We start from the raw sequence: 18869 nt of genomic DNA, 5'->3' as shown, positions 1-18869 counted from the left end.
TCTTCAGCCCCACAGCCAAAGGCTGCTCTCTTACTCGAAACCGACTCTCAAACCGGCTCCCGTTATCAACCTTGCTCTAATACCAAATGTTGGTTCAGACCAGTTTGCAAACACACACTACACACAATTTACGTACTCTTTCTTTGTATTGAACTTCAAAAGAAATTACAACTAGAAAATGGGCTATTGAATACATAAACTCCTGCTACTTAAATAGAAAACAAATATAACTAAAATAACAAACTTTCCACGTAATATGTTTCATATTTTTCCATACTACTCGGTCAACATGGACCAATTCTTTTGTTGACACGTTTTATTTGCATGATATGTAACTGACTTCACCCGTACTCTACTTGAACCGACCCGAAACATCAAGATTATACCCAACACTTTATGCTTGCTGTTCATTGTTATCTTAAATCAAACATAATCCACTTTTCATGGCAGTTAAACCCAAAAAACCTCCTTAGTTTAGGAAATGTCAAACTCACTGAACAGATGGATTTTGACAAAGTCATGAAAGTGATGTCTCCCAGAATCATCTATTATCTTTGATATTTTACATGTTAACTCAAGATTCTCATATCTTGCATCTTTTAAAACTATCACTCACAAAAAACTGCTGATCGGAAGAAAAGAAAAACATGCATCAAGAAAGAGCCATTCTAGTATCTGTGTTAATCTTTCTGATTTTCCGGTTTTGCACTTGTATCGACACCATCACACTCACTCGACCGCTTAAAGATGGGGATATATTGGTCTCTAATGGAGAAACTTTTGCTCTTGGATTCTTTAGCCCCGCAAATTCCAGCAACAGATACGTTGGTATCTGGTATAACAAGGTTTCCGAGCAAACTGTAGTTTGGGTTGCCAATAGAGACCGTCCGATCACAAACTCATCCGGTATCCTATCCATAGATGAAACCGGGAACCTAGTCCTTCACGAAAAAGATCAAAGCTTTGTGTTTTGGTCAACCAACGTGTCCAGAGTGGTGAATGATGTTTTTTCAGCTCAGTTGTTGGACTCAGGGAATTTGGTGTTGTTTCAAGGCCTAGTAAACAAAGAGGTTTATTCATGGCAAAGCTTTGATCACCCTTCGAATACTCTTCTTCCGGGTATGAAGTTTGGGTTAGACAGGAAAACGGGTTTGAATAGGGTGGTTACATCTTGGAAATCTAGTGGTGATCCGGGTGTGGGCGATTATTCATATAAAATGGAGTTTGTTGGGCCAACTCAGTTGTTCCTATACAAAGGTATGACACGAATTTGGCGGACCGGGTCATGGACGGGGCACGGATGGAGCGGTGTACCTGCGATGACGCAGAATTTCATCTTTAACGTGACTTACATAAACAACAATGATGAGGTGGCAGTTGTTTACCTTATACGCAACTCGTCCATCTTGTCCAGATTAACGGTTAACGAGTCTGGAACTGTGGAGAGGCTAACTTGGCACGGGCCAGATAAGAGGTGGATCGGGTTCTGGTCGGCTCCAAAAGAGCAGTGTGATGCCTATAACCATTGTGGTCCTTTTGGCTTTTGTGATCCGTATAAATCTGGCACTTTTGAGTGTGATTGCCTTCCAGGATATGAGCCACAGTCTCCACAGGACTGGTACCTAAGGGACGGTTCCAAAGGTTGTAAGAGAAAGGCCGGGACACAGATGTGCGAAATCGGAGATGGGTTCGTTGAGTTGGCTCGTGCTAAGGTTCCCGACACATCGACAGCACGTGTGAACATGAGCTTGGGATTAGAAGCATGTAAAGAGTTGTGCTTGAGGAATTGCACATGCATGGGGTACGCAAGTGCCGATATCAGTAAAGGAGCTGCTGAGGGTGGTTGTATTACGTGGTATGGGAACATGATTGATGCAAGGACTTTTCCAGATGGGGGCCAATCGTTTTATACACGGGTTGATGCCACTGAATTAGGTACGTAATAATTATCTTTCAAAAAGTATATTTTTTTTTTCAAATATATTAATTTTTCTTATTCATTACTAGTATAAAATGTTATATTTGAGGTCATCTGCCTGTGCCATATTTAAATCTCTGATTTTAGATGGTGTTACGGTCTTTGTAAAGAAAGAGTAAAATAAAAATGATTAAATGCTATTTGTTGAATAAAATTGTGATATTAAAAAGCAGACAATAAATATGATGCAAACAGAAAGCAAACAATAAATATGATGCATAAGCATAACAGAACACGAAACGTATTTAATTGTGATAGGTGTACATTATAAATGAAGGGTTTGTTGTATGGCTATAAAGAAATCTTTCTTGTGGAGTTGTGATCACTCACTCACTCTTAACTTTATTTTCATACATTTAATTCAATCCTGTTCACATCATAATTATTTGTAAATAAAAAAAATGAGTTCAATTAAGATTTGATAACAGATTATTGGTGATATAATTTTTATCGTAATTAAGAACGTAGTTGACACGTGTTCGATTTAAATCCATAAGGGACAACTTATGTAGTGATGCTAGAAAAACTAGGTATTTCTAATCTTGTTTCGTACTCAACTCTATCCGATAGGTGTACACAGGATATAGATTTTTATGCTAGAACCCATTCCAGAAACCACACCCAAAACCAATTTTTATAACACCCAAACCCGGGTATTATACCCTACCCGAACCGGATTTAAACCGGTATATAAAGGTTATAGATAAAAATAATTGTTAGAAGCGATGCTTTGACAATTTGTTTGCATTGTTTTTTTAACCCTTTCAGACCCCATATTTAGTTATATTGGTAACGGGCAAGCCAGCACGCGACTACTAAGGCAAACGGTGGATTTTTTTTTTTTTTTTGAACGGCAAATTTGGATCACTTAAGAGCAAAAGGAAAGCGTGACCTTACCTCTTTTTCTAAGCCTATTTGGACATACGGTTCCCCGGGAAGATCAAGTCCGTTGCCGCTTAATTCATTACCAGGAAGAGACAAATTCTCTTTTTTAGTAAGCCCTATTAGCTAGTATGGGTGGGTTGAAAAGGTAAAGAAGGTATAATGGATCCGAACGCATGGGCAAGTGAAATGAGGTTTTTTTTAATCCCCCCTGCCCGCATCCAATCTCCAATTCTTGTTCACCCCGGATGATCGTGTTGGATAAATTGTGACCTCATACAATCCTGTCAGGTGAGCAACAACCGCTTCAAGATGAGAAGAGACTTCGTGCTATGGAACATGCCCAGGTCTACTAGAAAAGAGGCTTTTAAGTAAATTAAAAACAGGCATACCTGTGTTACCAAAACTTGCTAGTGGACAAAGGTCAAACTCACAACATCAGAAAACGCAAATATTTAACATAATATTATATGTTTTAGTTTACATTTTTATTTTAAAATAAAAAGATATATATAATATAAAGTAAGTAATATTTAGTTAAAAGATTTTTTGGTTGTTGTAACTTATTAAATTATTTTTATAAAATTCAAAGAAAATTAAAAATAAACCAATTTATTTGGGTAAAATAACACAAAATGAGAAACATATTTTTCTAGAATCGTACATTTAATATCGGGTTATAATCGAACCTGGTGTCTTACCCTATCCTGCACAATTACATATGGTTTGAAATTTTGTTCTCACCTGAACCCTCAAACCGGACTTAGTCCCACTCATACATTTCTCTCTTCTCACAAAACGCACAAAAACTTTCAAAAACCAGAGTCTTCCCTATTTCGGGTTTTGATAGTTCTTACATAAGAACTCCACTTCACCTCACTCCATCTACTCCACCATGATCACCCTCTCTATTTTTCCAAAAAATACCTAATAGTGTCCTAAAAGAGGCTCTTACTAATGTGTTTATACACATTATATTGTCCATATTAATTATTCTTCTTATTATTATTTTATTTTATTTTATTTTATTTTATTTTATTTTGAAGTGCTTATGAATAGTAACCATCAAATTTTAAGTCTTTTTTGTAATTTTTTATCTAAATTTTCTAAATATTATTTTCTACTTTTTTTAATAATATGTTATTCATCATTTAATTAAGTTTTTATTTTTATTTTTGTTTCGAAAGACATATTTTTATAACGTAAACTATACGAGTGCCAGTAACGATATTAAAAAAAACATAAAAACATTACTTTTTTCGTAAACTATATGAGTATTGTTAGCTAGGTGACGGAACCTATAAGCGGAACTTAAATAGCCACCACTAGAGCACTAGTGATGGTTATTAAGTTTCTGGGTGTTGCTAAAAAATAATCTATCCATAATTTATGATTTATGATTAATAATAATGGCATCAAAATCTGTGGCATAATACTTATATGATTATATAATTAATAATAATGACATCTAAATATGTTGCACAATACTTATATGATTAATAAACTCTTATATCAATTGGCATAATCTTTCCTGTGATTGTATTTCAGCCAAGTACTCGTCACAGAGGCTAAAGAAATCGCATAACAATCGATTTCTAGTCATCGGGGTGCCGATCATTGCAGCAGGGTTTTTCTTCTTGTGTGCCTTCATTTGTTATTACATATGGAAGATAAGAGGTATGTCAAAGATCAAATATCATTAACTCATTCATCTTTGGCTAAACAAGAATTCACCAGGCCTAGACATATGAATAACTCCAACCTAAAAGGCTAAAATCTTATTTAACATTGTTTACAATTAACTAAAATAGGATACACTATCAAGGAAACCATTTGGGTTCTTGGTTTAAACCATTTGCAAATTGTAAACATAAATAAGATTTACTTATTACTAGAAGTTAGAACACTAGATAATCCAAATCTATTAACAATTTTTCTTTAGTGAAAACAGAATTTGAGTTGTAATTCATACTATACCTTTAACTACTTAACCAAACAGACAACAGGTGTTTTGGTTTGGGTTATTGACTGGGTCAATCCATTTTCATGGTTTATGGCTCGGACTTATGCTCCTAGCTAGAAAAATAATGAAACTAAGGTGACAAATTAGTTTCACTACCACTTAATTGTGGGATACAGGCAAACTAAATGAAGGCAAAGCTCGGTTCAATTTCATGAATAGCTTGAAATCTTCAGAGGGGTGTTTGACAGATAAGGACATTGGCGAAAATGTTGATATACATGTTTTTGATTTTAGCAAAATACTTGTAGCAACTGATAATTTTTCTCCTTCAAACAAGGTCGGAGAAGGTGGCTTTGGCTCTGTTTATAAGGTAGTGTCAATTTTGGTAATGATGTTAGCCTTTGTGGTTTAATATAATGGTTGTAATTTAATAAACACTGAATTACTCAGGGTAAGCTACTAAATGGGCAAGAAATTGCTGTGAAAAGATTATCGCAAAGTTCTGGTCAAGGGATGCAAGAATTCAAGAACGAAGTGACGTTGATTGCCAAACTTCAACACAGGAACCTAGTCCGGCTTTTGGGATATTGTTTCCGTAAGGAAGAAAAAATGTTAGTTTACGAATACTTACCAAATAAAGGCTTGGATTCTTTCATCTTCGGTTAGTTTTCTAACCTGCAAATAATTGTTCACAAAACCCAACTACTTAGTTTTCTACTCCTTAATAAATTCTAAGATGTTCGATGGAATGGTGCACTAGATCAAGAAAAGGCTTCTCTTTTAGATTGGAAGAAACGACTCCAGATCATTCAAGGAATTGTTCGTGGACTGCTATATCTTCATCATGATTCTAGGCTCAAGATCATCCATAGGGATCTAAAAGCAAGCAATGTTTTGTTAGATACAAATTTAAACCCTAAAATTTCTGATTTTGGAATGGCAAAAATCTTTGGAGGGGAAGAAGACGAAGCTAAAACACGTAGAGTAGTCGGAACATAGTACGTATAGTTATACTCGATCTTTAACATAACTCAGTTTTAATTCGTTTTATTAATGTAACGATTTCATGATATCTTTGTAGTGGTTATATGTCTCCCGAATATGCGATGGAAGGCCTCTTTTCAGTAAAATCTGATGTTTTTAGCTTTGGAATTCTACTTCTGGAGATGATAAGTGGGAGGAAAAACAACAGCTACTATAAGGACAATTCGGTTAATTTGATCGGACATGTAAGTAACCAAAATTTGTCACTTTTTTTAAATTATGCATCCCACCAAACAAACCTTACCATAATATATCGCTTTTAGGTTTGGGACTTATGGAAACAAGATAAAGCATTGATGGTAGTTGACTCGTCTTTAGGAGATTCATATGATGCCCATGAGGTCCTTTTATGTATCCATATCGGGATTTTGTGCGTTCAAGAATTGGCTAGTGATCGGCCTACAATGACTGACGTAGCTTTTATGTTGAGTAATCGTGAAACAATGCTTCCGCCTCCTAATCAACCAGCATTCATCTTTAGACAATTGAAGTATGGTATGGACTCAAAATCAGCATCCGCTAGTGGCGGTGATGGCTCCGTATTCGATGACACCATCACCATCCTTCATCCTCGGTAAGTTTATAATCTCTACACTTTTAAAACCAAGTGGAATGTAAAACTCTAGATCATGTCCCGTTTTCTTTAACGTCGTGAATGAAGTTGTGTACTCTATAAGTAGTCGTTCCAGATAGTATACTCCAAAAATGTCTTGAACAAGTAAACTTGTAAGATATATACGGTCAAGCCTTGCTATCATCACCATCCAAATAGGTAAATTTGATGGTAGCTTAATTTGGATTTGCATGTATAAATTATATAAGTTATTGAGTAATTACACATACAATGCTACAATGCAATTGTTCATCAAAATCAACTACCCTTTTGATCATCATGGACTAAAGAAAAGAGAACTTGCATTAATCGGTGGATGCCTAAGTAAGTTCAAGGTCGGATCTACGTGGTGGCGAGGGGTTGCATGGGATACCCCTTAACTTTTTTGACGAAGTACCAAACTTTTACTAATCTCCTATAATTTATCGGGATACCCCTAAACAAATATTATGATACCCTGAGTGTAGATGAAGATAAAGATGAAATGACATATAGTCGATGGAGACGAAAAATTTTGATCAATTGGATATTGCAGTGACACATTGTGAAAGAACGTAGAAGGAGCTTTAAATAAATATTAAAATAGGGTCCTAACATTAATACATGGCAAAAACTTATTTACACATGGTGTATACGGGCCGTATACAGTTATACGGCCCGTATATAATAAAATAAAACTAACAAAGTCTGTGCCTTCAGACTTTGTCAGTTTTTTTCATTCCATACGGGCCGTATAACTGTATACACCATGTGTAAAGAATTTTCCTGGTCGTATACAATGGATACGAATAACGTATACGGGCCGTATAACTGTATACGACCCATATGAAAAGAAAATTAGATTTTACCCAAAGTATTTAATGGATTTAAGGTGTCAATCACATGAGACATTTTACAGTCGTTAGGTGGTCAAATCTTTCTAAAAGTAGAAAAAAATAAAACTTTAACAAGTAGCAAAGATTGAAAAACAAAAAAACGTGTCGTATGACTGTAATAAAAAGGAAGGGTGAGGCATTTGATGAGAGTTGTAAGGAGAAGCGTTTTAATCACTTGTTTTCAACGGGGATGTAATGCAATGATTCTGCTAGTGGTCGGGCTTCCAATGCTTACACAGGGTGATAAACAACGCTGATATGAACCTAAACCAACTGCTTTGTCTTGAGTCATCAGGAAAACTTTTCCTCAGGGGAGGGTGAGTAGTATGAGTCTGAGTCCATTGTGGTTCGTGAATGTTTCGAATCATCATAGAAGACGTGTCGGGTTCTGCTAGAAGAGTATAAGGATTTTGTTGGTTTGTTTCCAAGTAGGGATTAGAATGTTTGAAGTATTCTTGGTTCAATACCAACTCTTCTGAAAGACAAGAATACAACGTTCATGTATCACAAGGAATGGCCGATCTAAGGCAGAGAACTTGATTTAGATACACAAATTCATCACCGGTTTCTACAGCACAAGCACATACACAGTTTGTGTAGAGATCTTTATGTACAAATTTGCATTATCCTTACGGTTACAAATGAAGTATTAAAAGATGTTAGTTTCTTGACAATATGGTTTCTCGACAAATGAAGTATTATCTGTCATTGCTGCCTCTTCGGTTGGTAAAAGACATAGGATGGTTTCTAATACATGCTCTTTTAGAGAAGCGTTGGGATTCAAGGGTTTATGAGTAAAAGATGGTAGTTTATTGACAATATGGTTTCTCGACAAATGAAGTATTATCTGTCCTTGCTGCCTCTTCGGTTGGTAAAAGACATAGGATGGTTTCTAATACAGGCTCTTTGTCAGTTGTGGTTGATTTATAGGAGGAGGTTATGAAACGAATATATGTTTATGAGAATTCACAACATCTTGCTTTATTCTCTTTAATCTATTAGAACGATCCTTGTTTTGTCACGTACATGTGTTTAATTCCCAAGATCCTTATTGTATCAGACTATCTCACCTCTTTTTCTCTCTCTGACAACCTAGACCCAAACCACCGCAATCAACCACGTTCTGTGAAAAAAATATCATCTGTTCATCATTGTTCTTGAAGATGAAGATGAAGATGAAGAAACGAGGGTTTATTCTCATTAATCTATTAGAACGATCCTTGACTTGAATTTGTGGATTTCGGTTGGGTTAGAAAAACTTAACAAGAGAATCAACTAAAAAATACAATTAATTACTCGGTCGAATAACCGGTCCGTTAAAGTTGAGCTTCCTGATGCAACTTTCACAGTGGTACCAATGTCCTACTACTACAATCCTTCCAACGCCTGATTCCGATACAACCCTCGATGTTGAAACCAGTTTTACCTCATGAAAAGGAAAGAGTTAACATTCTGATTCAGATTCAGGAAGCAGATGTTCATGAGTGAAAGAGTTAACATTCTGATTCAGATTCAGGAAGCAGATGTTTATTAGTGTTTGAGAAACTAACAAGGTAAACCTGAATTTTCAAAATTTTAGATACTTACTTGAACCGTTAGTAATGCTAGATGTCATTTTTGCTGAACCACAACCTATTACAGCACTGTGTGAACCTGTGTTTTGAAAATAGGCTTTGTTCTTCGTTTATTGGATCGTTCTAATAGATTAAAGAGGTTTTTACCATTTTTTACCATGCGTATACGGGTCGTATACTGTTTATACGGCCCGTATACTATGGGTAAAAAATGGTAAAATTGGTTTATTCTCTTTAATCTATTAGAACGATCCTTGTCTTGAGAACCTGATTCTGATTTAAACAATGGAATTTGTGGATCAACAGAATAACTGAAAAGAACTCGCCATTCTCTTGCATCTGTATACGTTGATTGTGGATTTAACTTGCAAGAATTGTGTCCGTTGCATGGACTCAGACTCATACTACTAGCAGAACCCGGCACGTCTTCTGTGATGATTCGAAACATTCACGAACCACAATGGACTGAGACTCATACTACTAGCAGAAGAACCCGACACGTGTTCTGTGATGATTCGAAACATTCCGAATCACTAGCAGAAGAACCCGACACGTCTTCTATGATGATTAGAACGATTCTTGGTTCAATACGAACTAAATAACTGAAAGACAAGAATACAACGTTCTACAACACAAGTTCATCACCGGTTTCTACAGCACAAGCACATACACAATTTGTTTGGAAGAACCCGACACGTCTTCTGCTAGTTACTCTTTTCTTCGATTTCAACAAATCGTACCGGTGATTGTTTATCCATACTATTCTTCATAGCCATATTCCCACTCACAAGTTGTTGATACTGAGCTTCCTGATACATATCGTTCGTAAGAAACTTTTCGTGCACTGAACCTTCAGTTGTGTACTCTTCAATCTTCTTGAGTATTTTTCTAACTTTATGCTTGCATCCACCATAGTGAATATTAACTTTGAGTGAAAGAGTTTGGAAACCGGACGGTAAAAACGAAGTAACTGTTGGTATTTGTGGATTCCGGTTGGTTCAGAAACTTAACAAGAGAAGCAACTAAAAAATACAATTGATTTCTCTTCATGTTACGGAGAATGTTCTAGAAATTGAAGGAAAAGGAAAAGATTTGTTGAAATCAAATTCAACAGAGATAACTTAAAACAACCGGTCAAATTACACACTATATAAAGATTACAGAGGTTTTTACCATTTTTTACCATATGTATACGGGCCGTATACGGTTTATACGGCCGTATACGATTGGTAAAAAATATTTTTACCGATCGTATACTATGTATATGAACGATGTATACGGGTCGTATATTGTTATACGGCCCGTATACTATGGGTAAAAAATGGTAAAAATTGGTTTATTCTCTTTAATCTATTAGAACGATCCTTGTTTTGAGAACCTGATTCTGATTTAAACAATGGAATTTGTGGATCAACAGAAATAACTAAAAATAACTTGCCATTCTCTTGCACCTATGTCCGTCACATGATAGAAGACGTGTCGGGTTCTGCTAGAAGACTATCAGGATTTTGTTGGTTTGTTTCCAGGTAGGGTTTAGAATGTTTGAAGTATTCTTGGTTCAATACAAACTCTTCTGAAAGACAAGAATACAACGTTCATGTATCACAAGGAATGACCGATATAAGGCAGAGAACCTGATTTAGATACACAAATTCATCACCGGTTTCTACAGCACAAGCACATACGCAATGAAGTATTAAAAGATGTTAGTTTCTTGACAGTATGGTTTCTCGACAAATGAAGTATTATCTGACATCATCTGTTCATCATTGTGTGAGATTAGCCAAACGAGGATGAAAGATACTCAAACCATCTGATCCCGTTGTTGCAAACTCCTTTAATGTGAGATTCTTCAAGTTTGCACATTTTGAGAAAATACCAATGTGTTTGTCAGCTTCGTCAACACACAAAGGAAAATATTTGTTGAAATCGAATTTGGCAACTATGACAGCTTATTAAAAGTAGCAATCACCTCCAATCATTTCTAGATGTCGATTGTTGAAAGTTTGAACTGATTATTTGTTATCAGGTGAGTTCCAAGCATTTTATCATGTGTTGTAATTTTAATGAAGCAATGAAGATTGAATATGCACTAGGGTTTTTTCTCTTCCGGTTACCAGGCCTATCATTTCCGTCTACGTTTGGTTTCCTCAACGAAGAACCATCAGCCATTATCTGCCCTTTTTCCTTTGGTTTCTGGTTGATTTTGAGGGTGAGGGTTTTGCATTGATTCCTGCGCTCAAATCATCTGCTTCCTGAATCTGAATCTGAAAGTTAACTAGACCCCTCAAGTTGTCATTCGTAACAACTAAGCGTCTGGAGAAGAGTATGTTGATATAGGAGAGTTGAACCCGACACGTCTTCTGTGATGATTCGAAACATTCCGAATAACTAGCAGAATCCGATCCACTTACATTCGAATAACGCTGAGAATCCACAACGCTTATGGCCAGATTCTTTCCTTCAATCTTGGCAAAATCAATTTCTGCTTGTTTTATTATCACGAAAGTACTGAACAACCGAGATAGGCACAAGAACAATCGAATCAGTGATTTTACTGGAAGCCGTTTGATTATTTCTTGTTTTATTATCACGAAAGTACTAAACAACCGAGATAGGCACAATAACAACACCATCTTTCTATGATTTGGAAACTGATCGGAATCGAATCAGTGATTTTACTGGAAGCCGTTTGATTATTTCTTCTTGGATCTCGAAAGGCACGTTGTCTGACATCTTGATTTTGATTAACAACTCACCATATCAATTTCTAGGTAGTTAACAACGCTAATTAGAAAAAAAAACGTGTTCCATATACACAACGGTCTCTTTGCTTCGTCCACTAGAACTATTTGTGTATGCATTCTTTTGGTAGTTAACAACGCTAATTAGAAAAAAAAAATCTGTAAAATAAATCATATCGATTGCTATAACAGGATGGATGTGACACACACAGATAGATAAGCTGTCACAGTTGTCAAGACTGTTTGTCGGGTTTCCAATGCTCACACAGGGTGATAAACAACGCTGATATGAACACATGTGTTTCGAAATAGGCTTTGTTCTTGGTTTAATGAAGTTACACGTAACATCTACTTATATTCAGATTTAAACAATGCCCGCCTCAACTAAGATAACGGACATCCATCAAGCTCAAAAAGAAAACTTGTGTTTCCCATAGTCACAAAAGATTGCGGTTTGTATTTCGCATAGCCACCGTTTCCGTAGTAAAAAACGGTTGGGTTTGCACATTCAATCTTCAATACTTCATTAAAATACCACTAGTAGAAGAACCCGACACGTCTTCATGTTACAGAGAATGTTCTAGAAATTGAAGAAAAAGGAAAAGATTTGTTGAAATCGAATTTGACAACTATGACAGCTTATTAAAAGTAGCAATCACCTCCAATCATTTCCAGGTCAAATCACACACTATAAAGTTTAAAGCTATCGTGTGTTGTAGTTTGGAAAGATGACCGAATAGAGATCTGGATAACAAACTGTGGAGAACTTGTTTGTGTCGGGTTCTTCTGCTAGTTACTTGATCAACGGACTGATCGGTAACGTTACTCTACTTGTGCTCCGATTTAAGCGGCGTGTTCCGATCAACGTTGTTTAAAGGTGATGAAGAGTTTAGAAACCCTAGAATGATGGTGTTTTTACGGGAAAAAACGTGATAATTGAAAAACATCCATCTATACGACCCGTATACAGTTATACGGCTCGTATACATTTGGTAAACATCAAAAACCTCAGAAATAAATCCATTGAGCCGTATAGTTTTTATAAATCGTATACACTTGTATACGGCTCGTATAACTATGTATGGGCCGTATATAGTAAAATAAAAAAAAAACATTCTCTGCACATTTTCCTATTCAAAAATATTCTATACGGGTCGTATATATTGTATACGGCCCGTATACACTAGGGATAGATATAGGGGGTGTGGGAACAAGACACCCCTTAAAATATGAGCGATGGGATGGGATATTGAATGAAAAGGCAACATACTCTGCAAAAGTAGTATGTAACATAACATTTAGTCAAATTGAATTAATATTCAACCATTTAGTTTATTTAATATATTATAAATATTACTTATTTGTTTTATTTCTTTTACTTGTTTATACATAATTTTATATGCACTAAACGCTATTTTAAAATGTTATGCACCCATATTATCCTACATATACATTTTTCCTGATGGGAATAGTTTTGATATTTGATTGGCCAAAAGTGGCGGCAACCAACAAGCTTTTTTTTTTTTTTTGAAAGTTAGCATATAATATTTAAAATTACGATTTCGCCCCCAGTTCAAAATAAAATTATGGTTTTGCCCTCAGCTATGGTCATGTCAAATTACGATTTTATCCTCAGTTTAAAATTACGATTTCGCCCCAGTTCAAAATAATATTTCGGCATTCCCCGTAGTTTAAAATTACGATTTTGCCCCAGCTAAAAATTACGATTTTGCCCCCGGTTCAAAATAAATTTATGGTTTCGCCCTCAGTTCAAAATATGATTTTGCCTCCATTTCAAAATTACGATTTTACCCCAGTTCAAAATTGCAATCTTACCATCGTTTTTTTTTTGGAAAAAACTATGGTAGTGTTTTATTTTACTTGATTCACTCAGTGTAGTTTTTATTCGTGCAAAACAGTTGCCTATGTAGGACCATGTTTCGGGACCGAAACCGTGATTAGTGTGAGATTAGTTCAAGATGGGAGAGATTAGAGAGATAAACAAACACTTCTTTGTATTAATCGGTAGTAAAACAATACAAATCGGCCCGATTACTAGCTAACCGACCTAATACCAAAGGAGTATACATCCGGGGAGAGACCAAGTGGTGATCTTTCCCCTACACAATAAAGCTCACTGTGAACTCTCAAATGAGCTCACCACACTCTCTGATTCTCTCTAGTGAAAATGAAAGACAAGGGTGGTATTTATACCCATACCCATTTCACTTGCACACACACACGGTCAAACACATAACCCTCTCGTTTAACCACTTCAAACGAGCGGGTCAATACACATTCGTTTGACTGTTTCACTAACTGTAACATATTCAATGTAAAATAAAATCTAATCTATTCGACAAGCATCGGACACAAAATCTGCACCAACAAATTCCCCCTTGTCCGTTGCTGTCGAATGCTGAAAATGCAACTGCAATCGATCTTCAGTCAAGTATTTATCTTCTCTGTGTTAACGAATTCCCCCTTGACCAATGATCCAGGTAAGTAGTATCTTGACGCTCCTTGTATAAAAGTTCCCCCTCAAAGTACGCGTATCCGTGTTGGGTGTTGTGAAATTTCCTCACAAGGCTCAATTAACCGATCTTCCGCTGATCTTCCAATACTCCAACCGGCATTAGATAAGGGTTCCATTCTTTAAGAACTGCATCAAGTCTTGATTTGTCATAAGAACTCTATTTCATACAAGCATACTACATTGATAGAGATTTCTGGTGAACTGTCTTCTGTAAAACCGTCTTTGTGAAATCGACCAAGTAATGCACTTTAATCCTCAGCATCAATACTCAGGAAAGTCAGCTAGACCGAGTATATCCTTGCAAGCTTAACCAAACGGCACGCTTAGTTGAACTACATCCAGATCTCATTGTCTCGCCTTTGTGAAGTTGACCACGTAATGCACTACGGATCTTCAGCATCAGTACTCAGGAAGTCAGCTTGACCAAGTACATCGTTTGCAAACTCAACGAATTGAGTTACCCCCAGATCCCTGTAAAATCCCAAAGAAACATCAAACCCAAAACCGAATCCTGCAGGTCTTCAGCCTTGAACTATCAACTTTCATAAAGATTCCCCCAGGTCTTCAGTATACAGCGCTTTGAAACTACTGTCGACTTTAGATACCTGTATGTTTCCGTGCAAAACTCTTCACACTGGCTGGAGAATTAATTAAAATCCTCAAATATGTGTCTGTGCAAAACATTCCACGCAAAACCGTTTGTATCACCAGAAAATAACAAACTCTACCACCTGTGATTGCGTTTAGAAAATTACCTAAGAAATTCAATATTTGAAAAAAAAAATTATTTTTTTATCCCCCCATTTCTTTGGTAAGATATCTAAACCCTAACAGATTCTCTCCACTTCAAAGAAACTGTCGTCAATTTCACATAACAAATTCTCTCCACTAAGTAGAATTTATCTTTAAATGTTCACCAATTCCCTCCACTGAGCGGAACTGTCATCCATCTTCATTGACTGTTCTCGGTTGTTCGAAAAATCACGAAAATGACTTTCTTCTTTGCATATTCTAGTTGAATAAGAACGTCCCCTAGTACCCCGTAGGATCCGACTTGTATCCCTCCAAAGACTTTGTGAACTCGTTAGGACCGGTATTGACATTCCAGGTTCATACGTTCGTTTTCAAATGCGAGAATATGACAATAAACAAAATGCTTTCGAACATTTACGAATAACCGATAACAATCATAAACATTGACGTGCGGAAGTGAACATACCGTTTTTGGTTTTTGGCCCATAGTAGTCAAGTCACTAAAATTTGACGTTTGCATCGGTAACCGTGACTACCCCACATTCAAAATAATTCATTTGTTTTCATCAAGCTTCATCATCTTGCGCGCTCCCGAACCCGTACAAATTTGACGTTGACATTTAGAAGCGCGGTTCAACTAAACTTCACGAATACCTGACCCCACTTTGCAACTCATGAATAGAAATGGGTCCACTAAAAATTTACCAAGTCTGATTCACTATAAAAAAGATAGAATACCAATCCTTTCATGAATGAGGCTCAATGCTGTTGACTTTGAAACCCATGAGTAATCAGGTCCAAATGAGAGTTAAGCCCAACACACTTGAAGATCCATCTTATGTAGGACACCCTATTCGATCAGGTGTGGCCCAATATGAACTTGTAACAAGTTTAGTTGATCTTAGATTAAGTTTGGCCCAAGACATAAGAGCCCACCACATGTAAACACAACAACCTTTAACTTTGGCCCAATATAGATAGTCATGTAATCACAACCCATTTCACAAAATGAAATCAGACGAATGATATATTTTGCAGAATAAAACAAAAAGAGTAGATTTTTTTTTTTTTTTTGACTTGAGGGGTCTTCTGTTGATTAATACACTTACCAGCTTTTGGTTTTGGTAGATTGATACATTCGTGAGAGATGAGCCCAACAACAATCAATATGTAAGCCCAAATAAAAGTTGTCATCACATAAGACCCAATAGTCAACATACCTAAAAATTTTTATCAGCCGCTATACCATCTGATCTTTCTCTCCCGCTGCGATACTCACCTCCAAAACCATCCAACCCCCAAAGAAAACTTGTGTAGCTGCCACTCTAATCTACTAGGTCTCTCTCCTTCAATCTTTTCGATACACAACAACCAAAACCCCCAAATAAAAAGTGCAGCCCTTTCCCGAATTTATTCACTGCTCAACTCTGAATTCAATCCAAATCCAATCAGTTTGGAGCCTAGGTTTTGAACCCGCTGGTCGTCGACTTCTACCACAGACCACCGTTGGCCATGTCCGGCATTCATCTCCGGTTTCTTTAAGAAAAAAAAACGTTATACACAGCATCAACCTCCAAAATCCAATTTCATTCAACTTCAGTCGTCACCATTATCGACGAAACACCTGAGTCGACGAAACAAGGAAGCCGACGAAACAGGATATTCAGGTGTTTCGGGGGGGGGGGGCGTTTCGTCATGTGCTTGGGAAGTGGGGTTTCGTCGGAGACCCTAAAATTTCTTAACAGCCGCCAAGAACATCTCAAGAACACAACCACTGTTTATTCCCAGATCTTGACGAAAAATCTTTAGAAACAAGATGAAAACTGATTTGTTTGGTGTAAAAGAGAAAACCTAAACCTCGGGTGTGATTTGTTTCAGCGCAGATCTGAATTTCGGGTCTAGATCTGGGTTTTCTTCATTTTTACCCAACTTTACATCTTGAACAAAAGTCACTAAAATCACAGATCTAGAGCACATGTGACTTAGTAAACGGTTAGATTTACTAAATCGGGCACCATGGCTCTGATACCAATTGTAGGACCATGTTTCGGGACTAAAACCGTGATTAGTGTGAGATTAGTTCAAGACGGGAGAGATTAGAGAGATAAACAAACACTTCTTTGTATTAATCGATAGTAAAACAATACAAATCGGCCCGATTACTAGCTAACCGAACTAATACCAAAGGAGTATACATCCGGAGAGAGACCAAGTGGTGATCTTTCCCCTACACAATAAAGCTCACTGTGAACTCTCAAATGAGCTCACCACACTCTCTGATTCTCTCTAGTGAAAATGAAAGACAAGGGTGGTATTTATACCCATACCCATTTCACTTGCACACACACACGGTCAAACACATAACCCTCTCGTTTGAACACTTCAACCGAGCGGGTCAATACACATTCGTTTGACCGTTTCACTAAGTATTACATATTCAACGTAAAATAAAATCTAATCTATTCGACAAGCATCGGACACAAAATCTGCACCAACAGCCTAACACTCGCTAATTGGTCCTAACAAGTTATTGTTTTGCCCCCAGTTCTAAATTACATGCTTGGCATCGTTTTAGTTATTTTTTTGGCAAAACTATGGTAGTGTTTGGGTTTAATTGGTTCACTCTATGTATCTTTTTTTTTGAGATCGTGTTATAAATGGCATGTATAAGTGACCGAAATAAAGGCGTACATGTTATTAAACTAAGAAATATGCGGTTTAGCGCCCCGTACAGGCGACGCATAACACTAGTTTTTCACAAAGTGTACATGATGGTTCTTTTTTAAACAACAAAAGGTTAAAAGTGAAAATATCAAAGGAAAAACATTAAAATAGTTTTTTTTTATAAATATATGATTTAATAAATTATCTATTTTGTTATATATATATATATATATATATGGGACCGTTAAAATAAAAATCATCTCTAGTTGTAAGAATCGAGAGAACCATTTTCTGGCCATTAGATATTCAAGATCAATGAATGAGATTTAAAGTAACTAAAAATAATATTAAATGTTTTTTGTCTTATTATATCTTTAATATTTTAATCCAAAAGGGTAAGTTAGTAAAATTACTCTATTTTGTCTTTTTGTCTTTATTGTTTTTTAATAGTTTTTGTATTATAATATTACTTTTTATTTTTTAAACATAATGTTTTTATTAAAAGCATTTTTAAATTCAGATTTGTTTTAAAAGTTTTTTTTATACTTTTTATAATTTAAGTTTTACGTTAAACTTTTTACGTTTTACGTTTTTTTAACGCGCCGTTTTCTCGCCCGGCTTTTTCAAGCTCCGTTTTTTAACGCGCCGTTTTTTACGCGTCATTTTTTTAACGCACCGATTTTTCAAGTGTCGTTTTTTTAACGCGCCGTTTTTTACACATTTTTTTAACACGCCGATTTTTACACATTTTACGTTTTATGTTTTATGTTTTACGTTAAACTTTTTAAACTTTTTAAGTTTTAAGTTTTATGTAAAACTTTTTACGTTTTACGAAAAAACTTTTTACGTTTTACGTTTTACGTGAAACTTTTTACGTTTTACATAAAACTTTTTACGTTTTACGTTTTTTACGTTTTACATTAAAAAGTTTACGGTTTAACTTTTTTTTTTTACAAAAACTTCTTTACGCAAAAACGAACGCACCCAGAAATCGCAAATTCGGGAGATGTCTCAGATATATCGTTATTATCATCGACTAGGGGGGGAAACCAAAAAACCAACAATATCAAAACAAAGTCTATCTCGAAAAAAAAACGGGGTTTGTCTTAAATTAACTGATAATCAAAAGACTGCAAAAGTGGGGTTGCAGGTTCAAAAAACCATCCCTCCGTCGTCCTTGCCATGCCATCGTCATCAAAATCGATGTATTTTTTTCATCATTGCCACCCCTATCCAACATATC

The 18869-nt window shown here is 36.1% G+C and overlaps 1 protein-coding gene across 2 annotated transcripts; it reads left to right on the top strand.

Moving 5' to 3' along the window:
- The first annotated feature begins 443 nt into the window (after positions 1-443).
- Positions 444-6720, top strand: LOC110891037 (G-type lectin S-receptor-like serine/threonine-protein kinase RKS1). 2 transcript variants are annotated; one of them, XM_022138699.2, is made up of 7 exons: positions 444-1935; positions 4409-4537; positions 5000-5193; positions 5274-5484; positions 5584-5821; positions 5905-6052; positions 6131-6720. In XM_022138699.2, exons 1-7 carry the CDS (start codon positions 648-650, stop codon positions 6443-6445), a joined length of 2523 nt encoding a protein of 840 aa, XP_021994391.1. In that variant the 5' UTR covers positions 444-647; the 3' UTR covers positions 6446-6720. The 2 variants fall into 2 exon arrangements, with proteins under 2 accessions (XP_021994391.1, XP_035835956.1); XM_035980063.1 differs by lacking the exon at positions 4409-4537 and having other exon boundaries at positions 586-1935.
- Positions 6721-18869: the final 12149 nt, after the last annotated feature.

This window comes from Helianthus annuus, chromosome 11 (genome assembly GCF_002127325.2).
Source record: "Helianthus annuus cultivar XRQ/B chromosome 11, HanXRQr2.0-SUNRISE, whole genome shotgun sequence".
Classification (NCBI taxonomy): Eukaryota; Viridiplantae; Streptophyta; class Magnoliopsida; order Asterales; family Asteraceae; genus Helianthus; species Helianthus annuus.
This window is presented reverse-complemented; position numbering and strand designations above follow the sequence as displayed.